At 37.7% G+C, this 26,043-nt stretch overlaps 1 protein-coding gene and 1 long non-coding RNA gene across 6 annotated transcripts in view; one reads left to right on the top strand and one right to left on the bottom strand.

The window, feature by feature from the left end:
- Window positions 1-13,517: 13,517 nt before the first annotated feature.
- Window positions 13,518-24,289, top strand: LOC308194753. The gene is made up of 2 exons (XR_013950834.1): window positions 13,518-13,635; window positions 16,321-24,289. It is a non-coding gene; the product is annotated as an uncharacterized lncRNA (long non-coding RNA).
- Window positions 20,680-26,043, bottom strand: part of INPP4B (inositol polyphosphate-4-phosphatase type II B) — a 304,962-nt gene continuing 299,598 nt past the window's right edge. For 3 of the 5 annotated variants that reach the window (XM_080590955.1, XM_080590937.1, XM_080590947.1), the window contains one exon: window positions 20,680-26,042. In XM_080590955.1, coding sequence (XP_080447081.1) covers window positions 25,910-26,042 — 133 coding nt within the window. In that variant the 3' untranslated portion in view covers window positions 20,680-25,909. The remainder of the gene's footprint in view (window position 26,043) is intronic. The other 2 variants (XM_080590957.1, XM_080590951.1) reach the window with 1 other exon arrangement.

The raw sequence follows: 26,043 nt of genomic DNA, 5'->3' as shown, positions 1-26,043 counted from the left end.
GCAACAATTAAATTCTGGTATTTTTTTCTAGATTCTTCAACATACGCTAGCAACAGGGAAAATTTTACACATGAAGTTAAATCTAGAAGTACAATTCTCTCAGAGTCTGGATATTATAGTGAATGCAAGCTACATCTCACATGACAGCTGTGGATTTAACAGACGAGGAATAGTGAAATGTTGTCCCATTTGCTGCCTTCCACCACTAAGCACAATACAAACCTGCTTACGAGATGTGGCCAAGTAGTCCAAGATGAGAAAATGGTTGCAGATATAACCAAATTCACAGAAGACATTGACTAATTCATTTCATGAGATTTAGTTTGCTCTCTTCCCTTCCTGTTAAAATTCAGGACTAGTGAAAAAAAATCCCCATCCATAAAATTTAAACTACAAAACCCCTTATATTCAAGTACTGAAAACCTATACCCAAAGTTTGCAAATTCAGCACAATGTGTATTTATTAATCAATAATAAATAAATCAACTGTAAATTCTTACACAAGCTTCTGGATAACACTATAAGACATTTTGTAAAAGCCTACAGATATTTGAACTTTCCACCCTTCATTCCCCTAACTTTTAAATGAGGGCATCAACTTTAGCACAACATATTTTCCACATTAATTCCTCTATCCTGAGACTTCATATTCACTCTGTTTTATGACACACAGTGATAACTCTCCTATCATAACATCATTTGAGGGGAGGTGAATAAAAACATGAATGCCAGGAAATTAGGAGGCCAGAATTTGACAGAAAAACACTAAGTACACCAAAATACATGCCAAATGGCAAGCACTCTTTATGCTTGGTCTTTAACAAATGCCACATTAAATACAGAAAGAAAGCCAGACTAGCAGAACTGTGCTCAACTGCCCACAGACCATACCTGCTCTATGCAATTCTGTGCTTTGATGGAGAGTCTTAAATCATTCTACAAACATGCTTCCATGCAAGGAACAGAAAATCATTACAGCACTTTGATAAAAGGAGTCCTGAATTAAGAACTTGTAAATGTGTCACATCACTTCTAGGTATGATGCTCCCTTCAGCTTTCTCTGCCACTTAATTCTGGGGGTTGGGGAACCAGCAATCTTATTTGCTTTAGTTACACTGCTTCTGGGAGTTAGCACACCTGGTCAGTCTCTTCAGCGTCTTACCAATCCTGTAAATGCTGAACAAAGAAGTGGAGAGGAGTGAGATATTGAAAATGTGCCTGTTAAACCACGGTCTAGTTAAACAATAATACATAGGCAAGGCAATGGGTCTTTATATTATTCAGTCTAAAGTGTATGATTATAAAAACAACAATGCCTTCAGCAACTCAGAGCAAGGGAAGTAGTTTTAGAGGTTAAAGCTGTTATGCATCAGTTTCAAAATAATACTTAAAAAAAATCCACAGAAGTAGACAATTTCTTTCCATTATTAGACATCAATGTACACTGAACAAGGGGAAAACTTCATAGCAGTGCTGGACACTATGACCACTGAAGTCACTTAGAACCTGGCCTTGCAACCTCATTTGTTTCAGCATCATTTCTGCAGGCTTCCTGGAATAAGGGCTCTCTTCATTATACATGTTTAAAGTGTCAGGAAAAGAACAATTTTAATTTCTGAGCAGGGTCAGGAGGAGTTATCACAACACAAATAAAAGCAGCTGCAATATCCTGGAGGAAGAATGGTGGTGTATTCTCTGGAGTTCACTTGATGATTTAGTTATGCTTTGTTTCATGCTGGTACATCTGAAACTCAGAAGCTAAGAATGTTAAACTGGAAACTGCTCTGATGTGCCTACAAATACAGGGCTTTTTTAATGAGTCATTTTCTAGACCCCTTATCTGGATTCAACAGACACTTAGATCAGACTTGACTGGCTGTCATGTAGCCAGTGTAACATCCACACAGCTCTGGAGGTTTTAGATGCCTATGGCTTATTTTAGCAGAACCTTGATGCCCACAGGTTCTGTGAATTCTGAATTTACTTATTTGATGGCTACTAAGCAACTACACCATACTGTAAATAAAAACCCTAGTCCAAGGGAGAAAAAAAAAAAAAGTTCTATAAAGGACATGAAAAGCCAGGCTTTAGAGTTAAGAATAGACTAATAGGAAATGCTGCCTGAAGGAGAGCAGCAGTTGATACAGAATACTAGAGACTCTGGAAACAAAGTGGAGTAAAAGGACCCAAAGATAGCACTGATGTTACAAACTGTCAAAACTCAGCAGCTTCAGTGCACAAAGATGGTAGTGCTAAAATGAGTAACTGTCTCCAGTGACAGGTGACTTCCTGAAGAATGCGTTATCATTTCATAAGGACAGCTTTCTTTTCAAATCTTCTTTTTTTTTTTTTTTTCCTTCCACCTCCACCTACTTCTTACTAGAACTCTACTAAATAATCAGGGCAAGTGGCAGAGGAATAAAATAGTAGAGAGAATAAACTAGTCAGATGAGTTCTTACCTTTCTTCTTTGCCCTTGTAGAGCATTTATGTTAAAGGTCATGGAAAGTAAGTTTCTATTTGTTCCCATAATTTTATTGTACGCAGTAAAGGCATACAATGGTTCTTCTTTGTCAAATGCAGTGTAATGCGTTCCTGTTCTAGAAGGCTGTTTGCTTAGTTCTCCAGTCTTTTCCAACGCTATCAATCTCATACCATGAACACTTTTGCATAGAGACTCTTCAAAGGTAGTGTTTGTTATTAATTAAAAATAATGTTTAGCAGATTATTCTGTGTTTCTGTTTACATTGGTCAATTTTTTTTACATCCTTACTCATAAGATAAATCGTTAAAAGCAATGATAAAATTACATTCCAGCTTTCACATTAAGAGGTCAAATCCTCCTGATGCCCTAAGTAATTTTTTATTTGGACTGTATTCAATAAAGACACCCACACATATACGTAAAAACAACTGAACAAAAACAATTGCTGTGCAGAAAATCATATTTTGTTGAAAACTGATCTAACGTAAGTCAGATTTTATTTAATTATCTGAAAGCCAAATAAGCCTGGCTTAAAATGAGAGTCCAAACACCCTTTTACAAAGGCTTAACTCTATTGGTTAAAACACAACTCATGTTGAGCAATACAATTTGGGCAGGAATAAATACTCAGGAGGGCTTGTAGCCTGTTCAGGAAATTTACTGTTTGAAGGTGAACATAATACCCGACAAAAAGGAAGTATTGGCTGCCCAATTTGAGCAACATCAGGAACTAGTCCGCTTCAATCAGTGAGTATATTGAAGCTTACAATGACAATAACAGTATAACTCAGGAATGAGCTACAACTCATACGTGACTGACACAACTCACCTCTCCTCTGACTAGGTAGGCACCTCTCTTGTCCTATCCTGAAATTATATTTTTATCCCCAGCCTATTTAGGTCCTAAAAGTGACTTGATTGCTTTGTGCTGTGCTAGAAAGTTTGTGCATTGATCTTTCTTTGTGTAGGCTAGCAGTGAGAGTGAATCAGGTGCTCCCATAGAAAAAAATCGTATTTGCATTTTACAAGGAAACATAACCATTAGGAGGTGATTGGGGCTTATGCACTGAGGAGTAATAAAAAGCATATATAGCATTTTGGACCACACTGAGAACAGTCTAGTTAGTGTAAAGAAATCCAGCTTAAATTGTTTGTTCAGGAAAAGTTTTCAGGAAGGAAACTGTTTAATTATATACACCATTACCAAATATTCTTGAACCAACTTCAGTTGACAGCCGCTATGGAATACCAGGGATATTTTTGTTGCCATCCTTTGAAGGAACTGATAAGCTCAGAAGGCATCCTGTACCAGACTTTTCTCCTTTTAACACCCTGAAGGCAAGCTCTTCCTCAGAAGTGAACTTAGTTTCTTGTTTTAGCTTGCGGCAGCTGAGTAGGAACACGGAACGTGACCTCCCATGCTGTATCTTTCCTCCAAGCAACCTACTCAAGCTATTTCTGCTGCAGTCCGTTTGTTTCCCGAAAGATCCACTATAATTAGTTGGACACGAGGAAAATCTAGTCAAGATTAAAGAGAGGAAGTCACTGGGATAAATTTGTCTGTTTGTTTAGTTGGCTGATGGTTGGTGGTTTTTTGAGGGGAGGGCAGTGGAGGTTAAGGAGTGAGGGTGCATTGTCTTTTCTTCCTTCTGGAAAGTTATGAAGTGACTGAGAACAAGTTAAACATCACTCAGGAGTGAAAAAGGGAGGGAGACGGGCTCTACTGCCCCAGTTTTCATCTCATTAGGAAGGATAAAAATAGGTCCAATCTGCAAACCTCAGATCCATAATCCACATTTGGCAAGAGCTACAGCACACCAAGATTCAGAAATCTGGATTCAGGGATCCAGCCCTAAGAAATCGGTACCATTATATAATATTAAGTCCTACAAATACTAAAAGCAATTCAGTGGAAAATATGAAAGTTGCAGGTAACGGGCATATTTTTATGGCCTCCAACCGCATAGTTAGAAAATCAAGCAGTCCCTAGTGGCCATAGATATAAACAATGAATGAGCTCTACTAATTAGCTTTAACTTACAAGTGCAAATCAGGTTAATTAAAAATAAACTTCACTACATTGCAGCACTGAACACATCCCTTTTCTTAATTCAAGTACAGATGAATGGATACAGAAAATTTGATCTATATGTGTTCGCTGGGTTAATTAAAAGTCAGGCATACATCTGCAGTACCAGACAGCATTTTTCATTTCTACGAGGGCTGTTGGAAACTTGAGATTAAGAAAGATGAAGGAAAAAAGCATCTGATCTCTGTTAAAGTGAAAATGTTCTTCACACCAGGAAATGTACAACACAGCTGACTCACAAAGGAAGTATTAATGACTGCCACACCCTGTCCTCAGCATTGTCTGTCTCTGCAGACCACCGAGTCTTCGGCATGAACAAGTTTAATTGAAGCACCTTACGGTAGTCCAATACCAGAGCAATTTCACCTTTAATGCACTGAGCTACAAACCGCAGAGGTTCAGCCGTGCCACGCAATTAAGAGAGCCTGGTCACAGTAAGCTCAGGCCACAGACAGGGCAGACAGCTGAACACAGCGCCCTTGTCACCACTTCTGCATTCATGGGCTGTTGCTGGGACAAGCCAGTACTGTCTGCCCGAGAACAATCTACGCCCAAACCCAGCCTGTGTTAGCCGTGAGCAGTGCCCTTGCCAGGATGCTGCAACTTGCCGTCGCAGGGATTCCAGCGTGCCGCTGAAGCAGCTGTGCTAGACTTTGCTCTTGTTCCTGCACCATGGGCGTCTGCCTGCAGGCACGAACTCCTTCTTGAATTAGTTTATAATCAACTTCCTGCTTGGGAGAGTAAGCAGCACTGGATGCAAAATGGCTAAGCAAATCTGCACCTCGGTTTTTGAAAATCTTGTTGGCAGAGGTTTTAAATATACCTTCAGGTGTACTGGATTCTCTTTCACCTTTCCAGGAATACATTTTTAAGAGACTACAAATGATGCATTCCCCAATGCTCTGCATAATCTGTTCATAAGAGAGGTGTGCCAGCAAAGGCAGGCAGACCTCCTCCACTGGGGACGCCCCTAAATCACCTTTCTTTGCACAAATTCAAATATGACCATGTCTTAACTAGCTGGCATCCACAGCTTCTCTGGACAACCTCTTCCAGTGCCTCACCACCCTCAGAGTAAACAATTTCACCCCCGTATCTATCTAAATTTGCCCTCTTTTAGTTTAAAACTATTCTCTCTTGTCTTGTCACCCTTAAAAAACTGATCTCTATCTGCTATTTTCCAATATAAAGAAATCTTAGCTAAGAGAAAGACACCTATGATGTGGGACAGCCTATTGGTCTGTTAGTAACCATGCCCAGTTCTGTTTCAGCACTACAGAAGCGTGTGACAGAGCAGACACAACCAGCTTGATGGTTTTAAAATAGCACTATACAATTTCACTAGGCTAAGAGCTCGAATAGCATTTAACACACACATTCACATTTATTTCTTAAAGTATTTCCTTGCCAGGTGAGTTTTTCTCAACTCTAATGAGGACTTCAGAAGCAGTTACACAGTCTTTATGTATGCTTTAAGTAGAGGAGAAATGCCAAGAAAGGTAAAGTAATTAGGTCCTTGGTGTGAAATTAGCTGCTAGACTGCAGGCATGGAACGAAGGAGAAAGCAAAGGTTCTGGAGAAAATTAATTCTCATATGCAGTGATCAAGGATATAAACTCCATAGCATCAGGTGATAAAAGACGTTCCAGCTAGTGGGAGTTAAATAAAAAAAAAAAGAAAAGATAGTAACAGCTAATGACGTCCACTTCTGCACATGAAACTGAAGGCAGGGAAGTCATTGTCTTAATAATACCTCCCTTTACAGAGGAACAGTCTATATCAAACTTCTGTGTGTGTCAATTATCTGCTTAATTGCCCTTATGTGTTACCATATCCAGCTTTTAAAGGGTTGCAATCACATTTTTGCCAGTTGTTTTCCTCAGCAAACAGATCTGCCTATGCTTGTGATGCATTTTTCCCAGCTTTTCACCGTCTTACTCTACAATGCAGTATTTACATTTCATGGCTTGGGTGACTGCTTAATTTCTGTCACTCCTCCACGGCTAACAGAAAATTCCTCATTGCTTACGCATTATAGTTGAAACAAGCATCTCCACACTAATGTCTGCTAAGTACATCAACACAGACTGATCCATAATTGAATTAAATGAGAGTCATTTTTGCTTTGTTTGTAAGGGTAAGTAGAAGCAAAAACTCTTCTGAGAAAACCAGAAAAGATTTTCAAAGGCTATGAGAAAAACAGAGTTAAAGTGGCCCCTTAGGACACATTGCAGCCCAATTACACTGCTATTCTTCAGAAAATATTTGTGCGCTGATAGACTCAATAGGATGTTTTAATAGATCTCTGCGCAGGATTGAACTTATAGCTGCACAGTCTCAAACTATTCTGTGCATGGAGCATGGACAGTGAACAGAAACAATGCTGCACCTGGGGGAGAATCCAGGACTACACCAACATGCACAATATATTCTGTGGAAGCAACATTACAGAGGCTTCTTCTGAACTTCAGCGCACAGAACATGTTAATATGCATAATACTTTCCTCCTTCCCAACACGTCTGCATGTCCACTTGAAAATACTGTCCATTTCAAATTTCTGTCTTTGGTTTGGATCTCTGGACCCACGCTTGCTCTATCCTTGATTAAAGGTCCTGATGCTACAGTCTCAGTGCTGTACAGTAACTGTATATGTATCTATTAATGTTGGACACATCAAGAGCTTTATACATTTTGAAGGACCTGCTTGTCTGCAGCTCACCTGCGCTATTTAAGTACAGGCACACAGAGTAAGTCGCACACTTTGGGCACATACTGCTTTCACTGCACACATATAATAAAATTGTGTTATTTGACAGGCTGGCTGAGCACATCACAGTGTGGTCAAAGGATGAAAATGACTGTCAAACTCTAACTCTAAAATGCATTGAATTTGGCACTATAAGCCTGGTGGCATTATGGGTTTCATGCCCATAGAAAGTCGTGGCGTTACACTGGATCCCCCAGGCCCAGAGCACCTCAGGAATCCTCTCCTTCTCTGGTGAACTCTGGCGACAACACCAGAACCCTGTAGTACATACGTAAAAGCCATTTCAGAATCTTGGGCCAAAAGTAGCGTCATGCATCAACTGACCCTAGCTAACTGCAGAACAAGAAGTTTTCAAGTGTGTCTCATCTTTTTCTGCAGCCTCAATTTCCTCTGCTGCTACCATCATGGAACACACAACATCATTATTATATCAAAGTTCTTCGTACAGAATTAAGAGAAGGTCTAGATCAGCCAAGGTTTATATAATATTCAAGGGAGAAGAAAAGGATAGACAACACCATTCTGCAAAATATAACACCACAGTTCAAGTTCATTTTTATCACATAGACCACCAATCATTTGAAACACAAGAATCTGAACTTGTGAGAGTACCTAACTTGCATGGCAACTGCTACCTCACTACTATGAAGTATTTCCTCTTATGCAGTCATGACTCATGGCCTGTGAACTACAAGAATCAATAGTCAGTGCAAGAAACTTTCAGTGCTTTGCTATATCGGGCACTAGAATACAGCCTGTGGCCTCAAGCCCTCGCAAAAGTTCAACAAGTTTCAAGAAAACAGAAATTAATCCTTAAGAATGTCTTTTAGATCCCATATATGCCAGGATATTACAGCTTGTATGTCATACATTAATTTAATAGACTGTGTATGTGAAAGAAAAGGCACTGCTACGCACAAGTTAACATTTACTAGATTCCAGAACCTGAACATGTATTTTTTTTTTTTTTTACAGGTTTTACATTTGATATGTCAGATGTGTATTCAACTGAGGCACATGTCCAGTAAATGTGAAAAAATGCCACCGCAGTGTTCAAAATCCACATACCTTATTTATTTTTTAACCACTGTTAATTCTGTAACAAGGCTTAGAAGGAACTGAAATCTGAGGACCACTATCGCCAGAAGAGATGAATACAGCTGTTTACATTCATGGTACAGACCAAAAGGACATGATTTTGTTTTCTTTGAAGTATCAGGAAGGTTGCAATAAGGTGATACTGTCCTCTACAGAGTTTCCTGAAATGTGACACTGTACTGTTAAGCTACAGAATAAATGGTTCTGAACACCAACAAAAGAAAATATGCAACACTTTGATCCGGAAAAAATCTTTGCCTAACGTTAACTATTTATTACCTTGATGTGTAAATGCTAAGTGAACCCCCATACCATGCTCAAAGGAAAAATGATTCATTCAGATGACATACTTAATAAGCGGCTCTTGCAAACTGGAGAAACTCCAAGAATATAAAATCAGGGTAGAAAACATATTATAAAATCTGTAGATTTTAAAGCATTCATTAATTTTTAACAATAGCTTCCTTTGCTATTTGGTATCTAATATTTGTTGAGAAGGACAAATGTTTGAAAAGTGTGCACACAATGCCAAAGAGAGAACCTTTTCAGGTTTTACTGCCTGATGCAGCTATTTGCAGCCTCTGGAAGAACAAGCTGACAGGTTGGGCTGCAAGAGCCAGCAGAATGTATTTCAGCAGTTCAAGGAATTTAATAAATGCTGTTGGTTTTGTAGCTGAAACAACTATCCGCATATATATCCTCGAATCTATACCAGGCAGGTTGTTCTTTTCCATTCTATATGAGGTTTAAAAAAAAAAAAAGAGAGAGATAATTAAAATGTACTCACTTTTACGTGCCATTAGGCTACAAAGTGGACAAAATGGAGGCCTCTGAAGTCACGAAGCTCTCCTGGCAGCATTGCCAACAAAGAAGTTTGATGCAGTCCCCCTTGGAAAAGCTAACTGCCTACAAAAATGGTGTGTCCTTTGCCACCACAGGGGAGGCATCGTTCCCTGTGGGGAGCCACCCCTGCACACCCCGTCCCGCAAGCAGCTGTTTGTGCAGCACCTCCTGACCCTTTGGATCTGAAGGGCAGCTGTCCGGGCCTTCCCTCAAAACAAACACACCAAAGGAGGAGCAGAAAGAGCGTGCATCACAAGTCTAATTAGAACAAGATTTCTATCTAGAACAAGGGAGTATTTAAAGCTCTGATTTTTAAGGCAAAAGGAGAAAAAGCATTAAAAACAGATCTCACCTTCCTGCAAACTGGCTCCTGACAAGACGAAACCATTGCTTCAGGATTCTTCTCGATTCCCCAGTGGCCGGCAGTTTCCAGGCGGCTGAATCCCACAGAGCCCCCCAGGCCCCTTGGGCTGACAGCCTGGTTCCTGGTTCTGTCACGGCTTCGGAGGTACTGGCAGTGGGCACCTGGAGCCTCCCTGCAGCCCACTGCATCTCAGACCTTGTTTGGAGGTGTTGCCTCTCCCCACACAAAGATTCCAGAAGGTTCTTTTCCCTCCCTTGCCAAGCCTTCCAGAAGGTTCTCTACCCTGCCCGGCCTTCTAGAAGGTTCTCTCCACACACCCCTCAGCACAGGGAAACAGCGCTGAGGACCAGCCTTCGGCAGGAGGGTCACAGCTCACCATTTGCACCCGCAGGCCGCCTCCCTGTGGAGAAGAGTAAGTGCAATGTGGAAACCTGTCCCCATTAGTCCCTAATACACACCGTGTGCCCTTGAGGCAGGCAGGTCAGAGAGGTCCTTACGTAATGGCTGCCGCATGCAGACTGGCGGAGGCACAGAGGAACAAGAGATGTCGGATCTCACCAGAAGCTTTTGCTTTCTGCGTATCTAACTGCCTTTCAAGCCCCAAATTAATTTACTGAGGTATATCTTACAGACACCACTTCTCTAGATGTTAATGATGCTCCTGCCTGCCTGCCTATGTGTGCTGTCAACGATAAAGCGTCCCTCTGTGAGGCACTGAGCTGGTGGGCAGTGAAAGCTCCTGGATCGATGGCTTCCTCTGCTTTGCTGCTACCTCTGGTGCTGAACCCAGCATTCTCTGCTTCATTTGGCATCAGAGGGATTAAAGTCAAGGCTGCTTTCATTAGTGATTACATCTGAAATATATCTGGAAGAAAAAAATCCTCTATGTTCAATCCCAAGATGTTTAATGTTCCCAGGAGGCATCAGTTGGGATGGTTGCTAAAAACCTACATTTAAATAGCTGTACCAACTCTGTTCCATCCTTTGCTCTTAAATGACTGAAAAATGGAGGTCATTAAGAACAGGCTTCTCAGAAGTGCTGAAGATTCACTATTTCACTGCCTCTGAAGAGTGAATCCCCTCTTCCTGCAAAGCCAAAGGAGGCCATTTTGGAAGAGGGCAGGCCAGGGGAGATTTAGGGCAGCCAGCTGACAGCCATATATTTGGTTGCCATTGCTCTTTATGGCACCACAGATGTGAAAGCAACCACCTAACTCCTTGTCGGCACTGCAGTGAATACTCTTTAATTTCAGAGCAAGTCTAGGCAACTCTTCATGCTTCTTTGAGGCTCTGAGAAGTAGGTCCCTGAGGAATTCTGTACATGGTATTCATGCTGCTGCTTTATTTGACAGTTTAATCTGGATGTTTAATGTATGTTGTCTGTTTGTTCTTTCTCTTGAAATGGCAGCCTGGCATTCCCTCTCACTGCCGCTCTGAGTCACAGGGCTTGCAGGTGTATGACTGATGGCCGTACCTACCGTGTTGTCTGTGTAGCTTTCAAAAACAATGTGTTTTTAGCTATTAGAATACATTACAGCTTGGCACACTCTTTGCTATTGATTTAGCACGTGGAGAAGGAGCCAATAGAGTCCCCATATGAAATTGAATACCACATATTTTATTTACCTTTCATCTTGAACCACCTTTCCCGGAGTAAAAATTTAAAGTGCATATACAGTGTGGCAAATAGCCAGCTTTCAAAATTACTGTCTTGTCTGCAAGTGGATTAAGGATTCCAACTGTAAATTACTTTTTTTTTTTTCCTTTAAAGTCACTCCAGAGTGCAAGTTCTTCCTGATTATTAAAAAGTATTTTTGGTACTGAATATTTGGAGACTGGCAACACAAAGCAGACAAGAATTTTTATCCAGACAACACTATGCTTGCTTAAAACATAAAAATTGGTTTTGCATACTTAGAAAATTCTTAGAAATACTTATTCTAATACATCTTAGGTTCCCCTTGCTTTAACAGCACCCTTTTTTTCCACAGCTGAACAACACTCACAGCTGGCTACTACTGTGGTTAGGATTCAGACAATATAACTTTGGCTGCAGGTATCTAATCTAAACTATTTTTCAGAAATCCTGATCTAGTTCCTTCCTAAGAGAGAGATTAGTATATTTATAGGATAGTTCACGCATTTGTGAAACAGTTGGACTTAAGGTATCTCTGGCTGTGGCCATTTATCTCCCAGGAATGTAAATGACAACTAGACAACAAAAGTTTGGTGACATGAACCTACACTTCAGTTCTCTGCTTTCACGTAAAAACCCTGAATATGTATTTCAACTTGCTGGTTTCAAATTGCCTACCCTAAACTACGGATAACCTCACATGAACCTTATGAACCTGTGCTATTTCCTTTATCCAAAGATAATCAAGCCTCAGCTTGTATCTCTAATGCTAAATGATTTGGGTTGGTGCTCTGAGGAAGCTCACAGATCCATCCTAAATGTCACACTAATGGGGCTTTATACGTGCATGGGATCTCACTCACAGATCAGCTGGAAATTTCCCTGAGACAAATTGGAAATGGCCTTGGGATTTTTCTTGATCTCAACTATGTAGGATTATCCGGGTATATTTTACCTGCTCCATAGCGTATCATAACAAGGGTCCAAGGCACTTAAGATAATTGCTGGATTCTGCAAGTAATTAAGTATATATTTCTGAAGAGTAAAGTCCTTCAGTCTAACTAAAGCGTTTGGTTTTGAAGTAGAGGTACTTTATTATAATATAAGGCACAGAGGACTCGATCATTTATTCTGGTCTTAAACCCCAGGAAACACTGTAGAATAAAGCTCATTTTCTTGAGTGGAAATTTGTACTCAGCTAACCAGATCAGCATCAGGGAGATTGGGATTAATTCAACAATTTGTTTTATGATTTAACCTCAGTCTACCATTGAGATATTTTGAAAGTGATTTGATAGTGGTATTGGTTTTAGCTTAGTGTGGTAACAGTACAGTAGCTTTACAAATATGCTTTCTTGATTTTATCATCGCTTAATAACAACCATCTTCTTCCAAACAGATATGGTTGGATTCTATGTATTTACTTCAACCTTTCTGACTTAGAGACGTAATAGGAATCTCCCTGTTTTGCCTAGGGTAGCCACTGGGTTTATGTAAAACTAAATACTTTACTTTTCATTTATCTTCTTTCGTCTGTTGTGATAAGATTGTACGTGACATAGAACAAGCGCAGGTTTTTTTTTCTTATTTCCATCTTTTTGGGCTATCATTTCTCTTGTTCTCTTTGTTATGATAAGTTCAGACATAAATAACCTGCTATAAAACTATTTGTAGGGAATATAAATGAATTATCAACTACCTACTGACAAAACTAAAAAGCATTGAAGTGGAATAAAGAAATGATCCATCTTAAACTCGGTAATTTTTAAATTTAGTAGTCTTAATACCTATTTGTGAAAGAAATGCAAACATCCAACTTCCTATTGGAAAACATATACTGATGCATGGAATTTATCATAATTCTTTCAGCTAATCAAATGAAATAAAGTATTAAATTTAGATTGCAGTCTCAGAACCGATAGCAATGTATTAGATCTTGTATCATTTGCAAAATCTCAATACACTTAGCAACTTGGAAAACTGTGATCAGTAGTCTTTTCACTGCTGAGGTCTATTTCTCAACCTCAAGAATATATCATTGCAACGATGGTAATTTGCTGTAGAATAAGGCACAGAGAAAAATGTGTGAGGTCTCTCTATTCCCACTGGTGCACAATATATATACATAGTTATGAAGAAAAATATATATTACTGTGCACTACACTGATTGCCTTATACTTTTGCCCTTTTGCTTTATGTCCTTTTCCAGACAGTGGAGGAGGATGAAAATTATCAGCCAATAAAAACTGTAGCAAATACCAGACAAAGTAATAGAGGAGTTCAGCATACCTGCCGGCATTCCAAGGTCAAGCTCTTGTGACACAGATTGCTATTGGAAAACAAAGTTGAATAGGTACGAACCTCCAGCTGCTTAAAATATGAGTAGATATAACACATCTCTATCTAGTTTGTGTGCTGAACTGGAATTTAAGTTGCCTTAATTGCTATTCATCTTTATTTTGGTGTTTCAATAATGCATTGCATTAATAGCAGATATTATTACACATTTCCTTCTCATACATGGTCGTGTACTGAGCAGTGCATCGTGTACTGAGCAGTGCATCGTGTACTGAGCAGTGCAGTGGGATAAAATGATTGAAGAAACTGTTGAAGTGGAAAAAAAACTTCACTAGCATACAAGAGGGCTGAGGTTGCATAATTATATTGCTATTATAGTTTCTAAGTTTTAAGCATGCTGATATCAAGGATACTTAAAGTTTTCCCGATAGATTTAGTTAATTTTCCTATTTTTTTCATTTGCTTAATATTCATTTTCAGATAGAATGAGAAGTGTTTTTCATTTCCCATATAAGTGTAGATTGTATACCTAATGTATTTCTGACCTATGTATCTAACAAAAGTTGAAAATAAGGAGAATACCAAAATAAACAAAACAGACCTTTCAAAATGAAATCTAGGACAAAAGTAGAATAACACAGAGTAACATATCTTGTATTCCAAATTAATCATTTATTTGCTTAACTATTATGAAAATTTCCATAAAGACTTCACCAAAATCCTGGATTGTGTATTTATCTAAGGATGTCATTTACAAAGCACATTTCTGGTTATCTTGTTGCCAAATGTATTGTTCCATTTCTATTCCATAAGCATAAATTAACTTGATATTTGTTGGGAGCACAGTTTATTTTTACAGCATGTATTACTTCAAAATTTTATCGGAGGGCTTGGTAATTTCCCACTAAAGGGTAGATAAAGAGTGCACCCACACTTGTGAAGCTTATTTATGTTCATCCTGCCTTGGATGTAAGAAGTAAGACTGAGTTAAAGAAATGGAACAGAACCATCAGAACAAAATGGACTCTGTAACTGATGAATAAAACCAATGTGCATTTTGAAGAAGGAAAGTGACAATTACACCTGACATTTCCTGAACTGCATTTGATTATCCTCCAGAACATTAGGTGGGTAGATTCTGATCTTTTTGGCTCATGTTTAGTATAATTTTGTTACAGGTTCCAGGCTTTGCTTATCTCACTGGAATTCATGACATAACCTCGCCTTCTCAGACTTTCATGAAACCTCATTTTAAAACAACCTTTTCAAGCCTCAGAACAGCAGTTGTTCTACTTAACATAGCCTCCATCTGAAAAGGCTAATCTGCCGTATTATCCCTACTGTGTAATAAAAGCAGATATAATTCCTGATAGGCATGGCTGATGAGCCTGATTCAGAGAGCCTACATTTTACTGAAATGCTTTATATTGCAATTGGCTAAGCCCACCAAAAGCAAAGCTGTCATGCAGAATTTCCTCTGGGTGAACCTGATCCCTGCTTTGGAAGTTTCATCTAGTAGCTTGACTTGTACACAATATTCACTGAGCCCACATTTACTTAATTTTTAAAGAGCACTCTATTGAGCAGTTCTGCACATGCTTGAAGAAGTTTGTACAACAGTTCTCCTAGCCCAGCTCTCCATCCAGATTTCCAAGTTATTATACACACATGAAACAAAAGCAAGAAGCTACATTATCAACAATTCTGATGGGGGGGAGAATAAGGTACAAAAAGATTCATGTGGCATCCTATCTATATTCTTTCACAATAAAATATAAACCCTGCTGCAACCAAAGCACCATAATCAGGGAGAGCTCTGTGAGAAGTCTCCTCCAGTACAGGCCCTTACATTGTTCCCTAAGTATCAGCTTCCTGTCACCGTTGGAACCATGGTGAACGTAGAAAAATGTTTGGCCCTATTCTTACCTCAATTTTCTTGTTATGACTCTCACAACAGGCTGTATATAAAGTCCAGAAGCCAAGAGGAGGGTAGAACAAGACAAAAGGTCACTACTCTTAGTAGACTGAAGGATTATGACAGCTTCTATAATCCACAGAGTTGCGATTACAAACTGAAAATTTCTACGTAGGATTATTAGATGCACACAGTTCCAGGCCCAGCAAACATGCAGCTACGCTTCATCCAAACCAGCCTCCCTGACTGAGGCATGCAGAGCTATTGGTTAATCTGCATTTCAGCAGACAAACTCATTTATTGTGATTGCTAAGGCTCCATAACATCAGTAGCTCAAGGGCCTTATGCAATCCATCGGCCTTTGGAGGTATTTAAGCCATTGGTACCCAAGTGGGCTGAAACAAGGTTCCAAATGTGGATCTGGTGGCTGCAAGTAGAGCACACCCAGCACTAGAGAGCATTAAAATACTAGTTTCCTAACTAAAAATAAAACAAAACAAACCAACTAAGATGCAATCACAGCAATTGAAATACTTGAAATAGTTTATATTTCTCAAAACAGGAAAAAAAAAAAAACAGCATGAAAATCCTAGTCCTGGATATGTGCATTACTCGTATAGAAAATATCCTAGAGTATTTTCCAGCTCTAAGTAGTAGCCAGGTGGAAAAAGAATCCATAATTAGTAAATGTGCCCTTCAGGGCACTAAGCATAGTGAAGGATAATTTTGTGTCAGTATCACTGTAATTATAAGACAAATCCATTGACTCAGTCACAAGAGCTTCTCTTCAAAAACCTGTCACTTCATAACAGCTTCTTTCTCTAGATGCTTAACAGCCATGGTAACTGGAAGTTGGACGTTGAACACAGAAATTGGTGAGAGTTATCTATCTGCAATGCTGGCTTTGCATAAGTTGGTATCAGGTATGCATTCTGCTTCACGTTCTTTAACAGAACAATTGGGAGGATTTTTTGTTTTTAACTCTAAAATTCCTCTTTGTGCTCTTGGTTATTTTGGTGCATGTGTGTATGCAGACTTGACAGGCAGTGTAGTGCCTGCCTTATTACTGCTAGAAGTTGTAGTATTTTCTTTTTAATGATGTCCAAACAAATTATCTGTTAAAAATAGACTGCATGGTAGCTCAGTGGGAAACAGAATTTAGCAGGCAGAAGATCAAAAGGAATTAAGTGCCAGAGCTCTGGCCTATGTGCTCGTAAAAATTGATTTGACTTAATAAGTTTAATGCAAAAGGGAATTGCATTCTGTGCACTGCTTTCCTGTTGATTTTTAAAAAGTGTGGGAGCACATCTTCCCTGCTGATGTCCATTAACTATGTCCATGAATACATAAATATAAATTGGGTTCTTCACTTTTTTCTTTTTTTTTTTTTTTCCAAACTCTTATCAGCATTTTATAGCTAGGCAAACTAACTGGATTCACGCAAAAAAACTGCTAACAGCTGCTATTTTCCACTCATCTGAAATGCTCACTTTTTTCCCCTATTGATATTAAAACAGTAAAAGCCCTCAATTTTATTGACTTATATTTTGCAATAACTGTTTCAACAAAGTATGAAGGTATCGTATCATAAGTAGGTAAAAGCAGCCACGTTTATCAGCAAGTAATCTTACTGATATTTTGTTTTTATATATTTATTTACTTGTTTTTCAGGGTGATAATTAGTTTGTTTTGCATCAAAAGTTCCTATTGAAGATTATAAAACCTAAACCCGAAAGTTCTACCTGTTCATATTTGGTCTTGTAATCAACTTCTAAAAGATTGTTCTGTCTTTAGATGTGAAATGCACAGACACAATGCTTATAAACCACAAAAAAAGATTGCCCCAATGCATTCTTGCACTCAATTCTTACTTTCTTGGTTAAGTGCTGTCCTGCCACCTTGCTTTTGTGAGAGCGTACAAAGCATTATGACCAGTTTTCTGCAAAATCATTTTGCTTGTATGAGAAGGTATGTACCCAGTACCTGCTTGGCCAAACAGCCACTGCTTTTAAACAATCCTGTTACTTATTCATTGCAATAGGACTGTAGCTGCTACCATTGTAGCTGCTACCACAGTCATGAAGAAATTAAATATTCCATCTTCAGTAGTATTGGAAGCGAGGACAAAGGTTTAATGTAGTCTAAACCCCATAGCTTAGGTTAAGACATGACATTCTTTATCTTCCCTATCTGTCCGTGACTAGACTCTCTGCTCCTTGATTTTCTTACATTTCTGTATCTGGTGAGTGTTTGATATAGATCCCATAGCCTTAACCCTGAATTCTGTCATGTAACCATTTAGCCACAAAGCTGCTATACTCACTAGAGTCCAGGCACCACAGTGTGGTATCCAGGGCTGGGGTGGGAGGATGGTTGTACCTGCCTCTTGCTCCCCAACACCGAAACATCATGCATGGAACAGACTGGTATGAAGAGTGGGATTTACTGAGAAGTTTACTGAGTTTCAGATACTGAACTGTAGTACTGAACCCCAGCCGAGGCTGGTTGAGAGCATTGTAATGGTACAGATCAGGCTACAGAATATGGCTGTTGGAGTCCAGTCACAAGTCTGTTGTACTTTATAACATGAGTACAATCTTTGTCACAAAGACTTAAGTCTGCATATGGAAACAGAACCAAGTCATATTACCAAATTTATGAACATCTTTCTAACACATCCTTTGTCATTATTTCCTGATATTCTGGTCTCGTGTGGAAAATACAAAGAGCCAAACAATGATTAAATTGGGCTTCTACAGCCTTCCCCTTAACACCCACTACACCAGGAATTAAATTCAAACAAAGTGCTGAGAATCTACCATGGTTTATCCTTCTGCAATTTATGTAGCACCAGAGAAAACAATGTCTTAGTTATGTGATGTACTTTCATTTTATAAGTGCCCAAACAGGTTGGAAACCTACATCTTACAAACAAATGCAGCTCCCAAGTAGCTTGTAGGTTTTTGAATATTTTACTGCACATGCCCCTTCTAAAGAGAACATGATAAAGGCATATATTCTCTTCTAAGTACAAGTTCATCAGACAGTTAACTATTAATCACAATCATTTACAGGAAACCACCATCAAGTTTTATGTGTACTGAAGTAGAATTCACAGAACACAAACATGAGCAAGCCCTTCTTGTGTGGTGTCTTCTAAAAAAAAATGTATTTGCCATTCACATTTGTGAACCAACCAAAGCCCAGGAAGAGGAATGCTTCTGAATCCTCTCTAAGAACCTAGTATTTGGTGTTAACTTCCTATGTGAAGTGCCCCGTTTCTGATTCCTCTCTTGTGAATGACGACTTGAGGATCAGATCTTAAACTTTTCTCTATTTCAAAATCTGCTAAGCTTTACCCTGAAAGAAAATCTCTAAGGAAGGATATCACCCAAAAGGAGAATTCTGCTCTGACCATCAGTGCATATGTATGACAGTCCTAATTCTGTTCAACTCAGCAGTTTAAACTGTTTTGTCCTCTAAAACACAGCAATCACAATTTATTCTTACATGAAAAAGGATGCCCATGTGGATTTTGCTGGAGAAAGGTGAAACAAAGAAACATTGGACATACTACAGGTCCCGCTAAAGCTTTGTTCATGTGCACCTTTGTGCAACACCTCCAATGGCAAAAAAAAGTATTCAACTGCTAGTAATATCAACAAGTTCAATTTTAAACTGATCTTACCAAACTACCATTTCCCATTCTGTAGTTTTACTATTAAAATTAAGTGTATATATATGCATGTATACATATATATGCATACACATAAAAGTATGTGTACACATGTATATGTATACACATACATATACATGCGTATATATATATACACACACATTAAAAAGACTTAACTGCTCTTTAAATTCAACTTCTTATCCCAGTTCATTCAGAAACAATTTATGTTTTCTCCACTAACAATACCAAAATCTTTCCTGCAGCAGAGCAAGTGCACATCTTGTTCACTTACTGGGTTAGGACAGTACTTGGACAGCCTACATAGAAATGCATAGGGTTGATTTATGTGGGTAAAGCAAGCAGAGCACAATCCAGTTATTGTCTAGAATATTATTGCTCTTAATTCCATTAATAGTAGTTGTCACAGAACTACTAAAGGCTGAGATCCACAGAAGACTCAACAGGAAGTACACAGCAGAGCTCTCGATGACTTGACTAGAAGAAGTATTTGCATTAGAAATTCAGAGCCAACAATGGATGGCCCAGTGCAGATTGCTGCAGACTATGGTTCCAAAAATATCACATCATACTTCTACTCAAACATGTCCCAAAATACCTTCAAAAACGAGGTGGCAAAGTATATTTTTACTATCATACTACTCCACTCTCTCATTAGAGTTGTAGGTTTTTTCTGTTATATTGTCATGAGAAAAAAAGTGCTTCCTAGTTGACATAGAAGATAAAATCTGTAAGCATGCAAAGTGAGACAAATTATTATTTTTAAAGATTGTCACTTTTATTAGTAAGAGACAATTTTTTTAGGCTGAATGCTAACAGCTACCTTATAACTTATTACCATAATAATCATTAGTTCCTGGTGCTTTCTAAAGATAATCAAGAACCCTGCAGGTAATTAGCACCTCACTGGATTTATCAGTGTAAAACAACTGAACATACAAGCATAAATACAAAAAGTAAATGATGCAACAAGCTTCTAACCATAGTACTAATAATACAGAAAGTGAGCCACATTTTCTATATACCCCAAAGAAGATTTCTCTGCTACATTTCAGCCAGGCATGGAGAACTTACTTACCTGTTATGGAGTAGACAAATCATATAAATCTAGTTATCAACAACAGATCAATCTTTCCCAAGGTCTGGAATTGCCACATCACCTTTTTAATGGTCTTCATTTTGAAAGATGTTGATTCCACCCGTACTACACTGAATACGTCTAAATAGATGAGTAGCTATGTGAAAGAGGTTACCTTGCAAGCATGTGGATGTTTTGGTTAGTTTTAACCTACCTGGTATTGAGATGAAAGTTGTATTAAGGCTAGAAATAATAAGAACAAATAATTTATGGCCATTGCAGACTTTTTACTGTGGGCTTTGACTAATTGAGAAGGGAATCCACCCTCAAAATCATGCACAAGCTGCCCTCCCTCTGGGCAACAACACTATCATGAAAATGAAAAATGAATAACAAAAAAAAGTCAGAAACATAAAAAATAAACATCACATTTATTTAAATAAAAATATACACATAGTGTACAATGGGCATGGCTTACAGACAGCAATGAAACAAAAATGCTAAATCCTGAAGTATAAAAAGAGTTGAATTGCTTAGTTGTGCTTCATTTCTCTGAACAATCACAGAACATAAACTAAAGTCCCATTAATATTACTTATACATAGCCCCACGTGCTCCAGAGTGAGACAGGAACATTACAAGGAATAGCTACACCAATGAAAACAAGTACCAAAGTAACTCAGGATTTTAGAATTTTTGATGTCAGACCTTTCATAAACAAAAGAGAATTGCTGAAAACTTTTAAAGCACTTTGCATGACAGATGGAAAGTGTACACAACACCACTGTGAATAGTCAGAGATATAAGTTACAGCAGCATCACCCAAATCCCACCACTCCAAACCCCACAGATTCTGAGCAACCAACCATTACACTCAGATTTCTACCATAACTCATGCTCCTTGTCAGCACGCAAACTCTAAGCTTTATGCTTCAGCTCTTTGGAATATGGATATATTGGTTCACAAATTCCTTCTATCTATTTCACTTATTCTGAACTTTTTTTTTGAGAAAATGGAAGTTTTTAATCTCAGATCATGAGCATTATGCTGAAATTTATTGTTATGGTGTGTTATTATTCAGATAACAGAGTGGGAAAAACATTTGAGTGCTGCAGAGCATAAGCTGACTGTTCTGGCAACAGAACTGAAAATGTGATGCATAACTAAGGAAAAAAACGATGTTCTAGAGACTGAAGTCTGGGAGCTTTTTTAAAAAAATGCAGTTCTGTGATTTTTTACTTTTTAACATGCAATTTACAAGGTAAGTTCATGTTTTAAAGAACAGTAAATTATGTTAAGAGCTTTGATTGTAAACATCTGCTTTTAAGCTGCAAATAAGTGAGATGCAAATTCACAGATGGGGCACTGCCTGTACAGCACAATTCCTCTTTACAATAAAAAAGCATAAATAGAGACATCATTGGTTTCAAGTTTACAACGTAGCCAACTGACACAATATATGTTTAAGTTCATTAACTGATTACATACATTAATTGATATAGTAATTTTGCTGCATGGTCATTAATGCAATTTATCACACCTGTTGCTGTTCAGTGCATTTCCTGCTTGTTATAAGCTGACCATAAGATTTCCTGAAATTTGTGTTAAAGCTAGAAATAACATTAAGCTTATTTTCTGAAAATCATAATACGCATATTAAACAGTGGGCTTCAAAATGCTATGTTCCATTTCGCATCTAAATATTTAGAGATGATTTAAAATACCATTACATTTTAAACCACTTAAAATAGGTGAATTTTCATCCAATTTGGTTGTTTTAGACACAAAGTGTTTGTTAATTTCCTTATTTAAATTACAAAAAGCAAGAATTTGGACAGTGCAAAATTAACATTGCAAAGGACTTCATTAAGGCTCCTTTCCAGTTAATACTTAGTTTCAGCTGTCCTCATATTTTTTCTTTGTAACACATATATTGCTACCATTCCATCAAAATATGCAAGTTCACACAAAATCAGATAACAATTAAAAAATTGTTTCCTAATTGCTCCATAAAAGCTAAAATATAAACATTAGTAAGAACATATTTCAAATTCCCCAAAAGAAAAGTTCAGAAGAAAAAAGACCTGCCTGCTTAGTAATGTCAGGCCTGTACATGCTACATATTAATTATAGCAGTATTATCATTATCCCGGGGAAACAAAAAAACTTCAACTTTCCATTTTTCATTTTTTTTCAGACATTTTATACCAGCGCTCTGTTTAGATGCTATCCTGTGGTACAAAAGCAATAAGTATGTAATGCATTGTACAAATATTCAAAGTTGGTAGCTCTCATTTCAGGTTTCTTTGAGGCAGTTCCTGATGACCTTAGCTCTACAAGTAATACCTTCCATGAGTAAGACAAGACTTGGCTTTAGATGCAGATATATTTTTGATTGTTCATCTTCTAGCCCTTGAAAATTGCTCTCCCATCAGAACAGATTATTTATCTTACAAATCTTTAAAATGGAGCTGATACGGAACACTTTCCATGCATATGCTGCTAAGATCAGTGTGTTTCCCCTAACCCTTTGCAAACAAATGGTGCATATTGCTAAGAAAAATTTGCTTAATTCTACTCCACTGATACTCACAGTGATCTACAAGGACATACGCAAGACCTCAGCTGTTCAACTCCTCTGTTGGGCAGTCAAATGATAGACAGGGGTTGAAGTGTCTTCTACACAGGGTGCTTATACTTGGATTAAAGTAGCTATCAACCCACAGCAAAAACAAAAACAAATCTTTGTTTCTTTATAATAGGCAAACCAGAAAAAAAAGGTTTTGAATCCATGATTAACTGACAACTCAGTTTTGGTGAGAAAACCTCTGCCTGCATAAAGTGATATAGGCCCATGGCAGGCAATGATAGAACAAAGGAATATTTGAGCCTGTTTCAGTACTGAAGCAACAAAACTCTTCAAGTACAGTTGGAACTGTGTTAGGTTTTAAAAAGGTGTTTGTGACCCACAAAAAGACATTCCAATGAAAAAACTGGCATGAAAAAGTTCAGTCTTATTTAACACAAAATTCAACCTACTCTTCTGTAATGGTCCAAGCCCAATGGAATTTTACTGCAGTACACTGATTTCATTTTTTCCTGATCATCTTTAACAAATAACAGATCTGATTTCACAAGAATATGCTGGGTGTTACTGTTAAAAAGGACAGCAATCTAATGTGTTTTTTTCTTTGTTTTCCTTTTTTTTTTTTTCAATGTGGCTCTACTACTGAAAACATTTTAAATATAAAGGTAACATGAGAGTCACAATGGTAATTTAGAACGCTAGTGCGGTTTAAAGGCTAAGGTTAAATCTTGAAAGACTGTTTTCCTAGTAAAAGGAAATCTATAGAACTTCATATTTTGAACTTGACAGAATGCCCATGGGGCTGAGATAAAGAACTATAAGAACCTATAGTACCCACCAGTGAATACTGTTCCCACACAGAACTTTACAGATTATTTTGGAATTACTGTAAGAAAGGCCAGCATTCTCGATTACATATCTTTGGGATTATTTCAGAGGTGTGTAAGGAATTTACCACTATTTCTAAACTGTACATGTAAAGTTTCCCTAAGTTAATAATAATAATAAACATGGCAGAAAGGAAAGTGAGGGCTAGTGCAGCAATCAGACTGACAGAACAGAACATTACTTTCCTAGGAAGACTTATATTCCATAAACCTGCAAATAAAATTTCATACAGATAAGCTGTGTAACATTTAAACACACACAAATTTATGCACACATCCATCCACCCACTGAGTAGTTACTACTTCTACTGATACATGACCGGAAAAATCAAGGCATTATATTCTCATCTGCCTGAGAATATCTATGATGCAATGCCAACTCTTCTGACATCTACTGCTGAAGTAATACATTTTAAAAGAAGAAAGTCAATCATGACAGAACATTATAAAAATGGAGACATACAATACAAATAAACAAATGCAACAAACCACTGTTTAAATGACCTACTTCACTTTGGAAAAGTATTCCAATTAGTTAAGTATGTTGGTATAGTTGAATTCCTGTCTTCGCTAAAATCAGTGACTATTGAAATGAGGATCTCTTCCTGAGGTTCTCTTACATGCCCCAAAGCCTTATCTTAGAAATACATAAGATGGGTTTTTATCTTAAAAATACATAAGATGGGTTTAATTCTATTCACATGATAGATCATTTCTAAGTAACCACCCAATTAGAGTTTGCAAGATCAGGTGCTTAAGTAAGCATTTTTACTAGTACAGTTACAGATTTGTACCCAATAATGGGTATTAATAGATTAAAAAGAACAAATTATATTTCACTGTGCATCAAGGTTTCTTTGTCTTCTGTAGGAGCAAATAAACATTAACCTCTTTATCCATAGCAACTACATTTTCCTACAGATATCCAAGTTCCCAATGCAGTTTCATTTGGGTAAAATTCTCATATTTCTGCCTTAGATATTTTTTTCTCAAAACGAATGCATTACATAAAGGTCAGTAACCAGTGAAAACTTGTTTTTTTGTTAACTGTATTTCTCTCTGGGGGGCAAAAGGCAGCAATAAATAGATACAATTAGAAAACACAAATGTTCTTTGCAAGACAAATTTCAGGACTAACACAAGCTAGCAGAAGCATTAACATTCTTTTTTAAAGCTGATAGTTGTTCTTTATCCTGGAGTGTCCACACACAGCATTACAAGTTTTATATAAATCAGTGGTAGCTAACTAGTCCTAATACAGCAGGTTACTCTAATTATAACATTTATCTCAGGCTACATAAAAACATGCATGTTTTTATAGCCTAAAGATACATGAACTCCTATATATATATAAATCATTTTATCTACCACTAAAGAAAATTCAGTTTTAAGAGTTTACTGTAAGCAGGAACATGATAGGTCATATTCAGGTCACCTTACGTGAAGAATTATTCCCCCTGATTTCAACATGATTTATGTGCAAGGAAAAGTGAAATAAGTGGTATTTGGCTCAGGTGCAGAAAGCCGAGAATGATACATTGAAATGAACTGCAGGGAACGAGAACAGAATTACCAAAATTACAGTCTGTAATTACTGAAAATATATTGTGAAGCTACCATGCTTATGTAAGGAAGCTAAATGTAATGACTAAAATTTTATTTAGGCCAGGTATTAATATTTGCATCTTTCATAAACAAATCTAGAAGGATTTAATTATTCATGATCAAGACCTCAGTGCTGCGCTGGTTCCAAAAAACACTATTTCTGGCAGGAAGAGACCCCTTAACTCAAATCTCGGGTTTTGGTTCAGAGACAGAATGCCACCCTCCAGACTGATAACATCAGTTCATAATGCAAATGGCATTTCCCTTTTCAATCTGCTGTCAAACTATCCAACAACCTAATTCCAGCTGGTTGATGAATCATATTAAGCTTCAACTTCAGAAGGAAAAGTTGAATATATTAGGTTTTGAGAATATTCAGTCCACTAATATTTCATATTTTATTTCATGATGACTAACTCTAGTTATTTTCATGTAAAATGTTAAACCTGATAAAAGTAACACCTCAACTGGTTACACATTCCCAAGTAATAAGTCATAAACAGCAATTTTTTATATTCACTAACGAGCATCACGTATGTTCCTGATTACATATTTGTTAAACTTAGGTGTCAGCTTTTCCATATGTCCCTTCTGGAGGTCTGTAGTACTTTGGGAAAGCCATCAGTTGTATCATGTTGAATGCATACTTTCTGCATTTGACATTCTTCAGTACATTCTCTATGCGGCATCCTTCTC

The sequence above is a fragment of the Anser brachyrhynchus genome, assembly GCF_964034855.1.
Source record: "Anser brachyrhynchus genome assembly, chromosome: 4".
In the NCBI taxonomy this organism is placed as follows: domain Eukaryota; kingdom Metazoa; phylum Chordata; class Aves; order Anseriformes; family Anatidae; genus Anser; species Anser brachyrhynchus.
The sequence above is the reverse complement of the archived record's forward strand: the minus strand, read 5'-3'. Positions and strand labels throughout refer to the sequence as shown.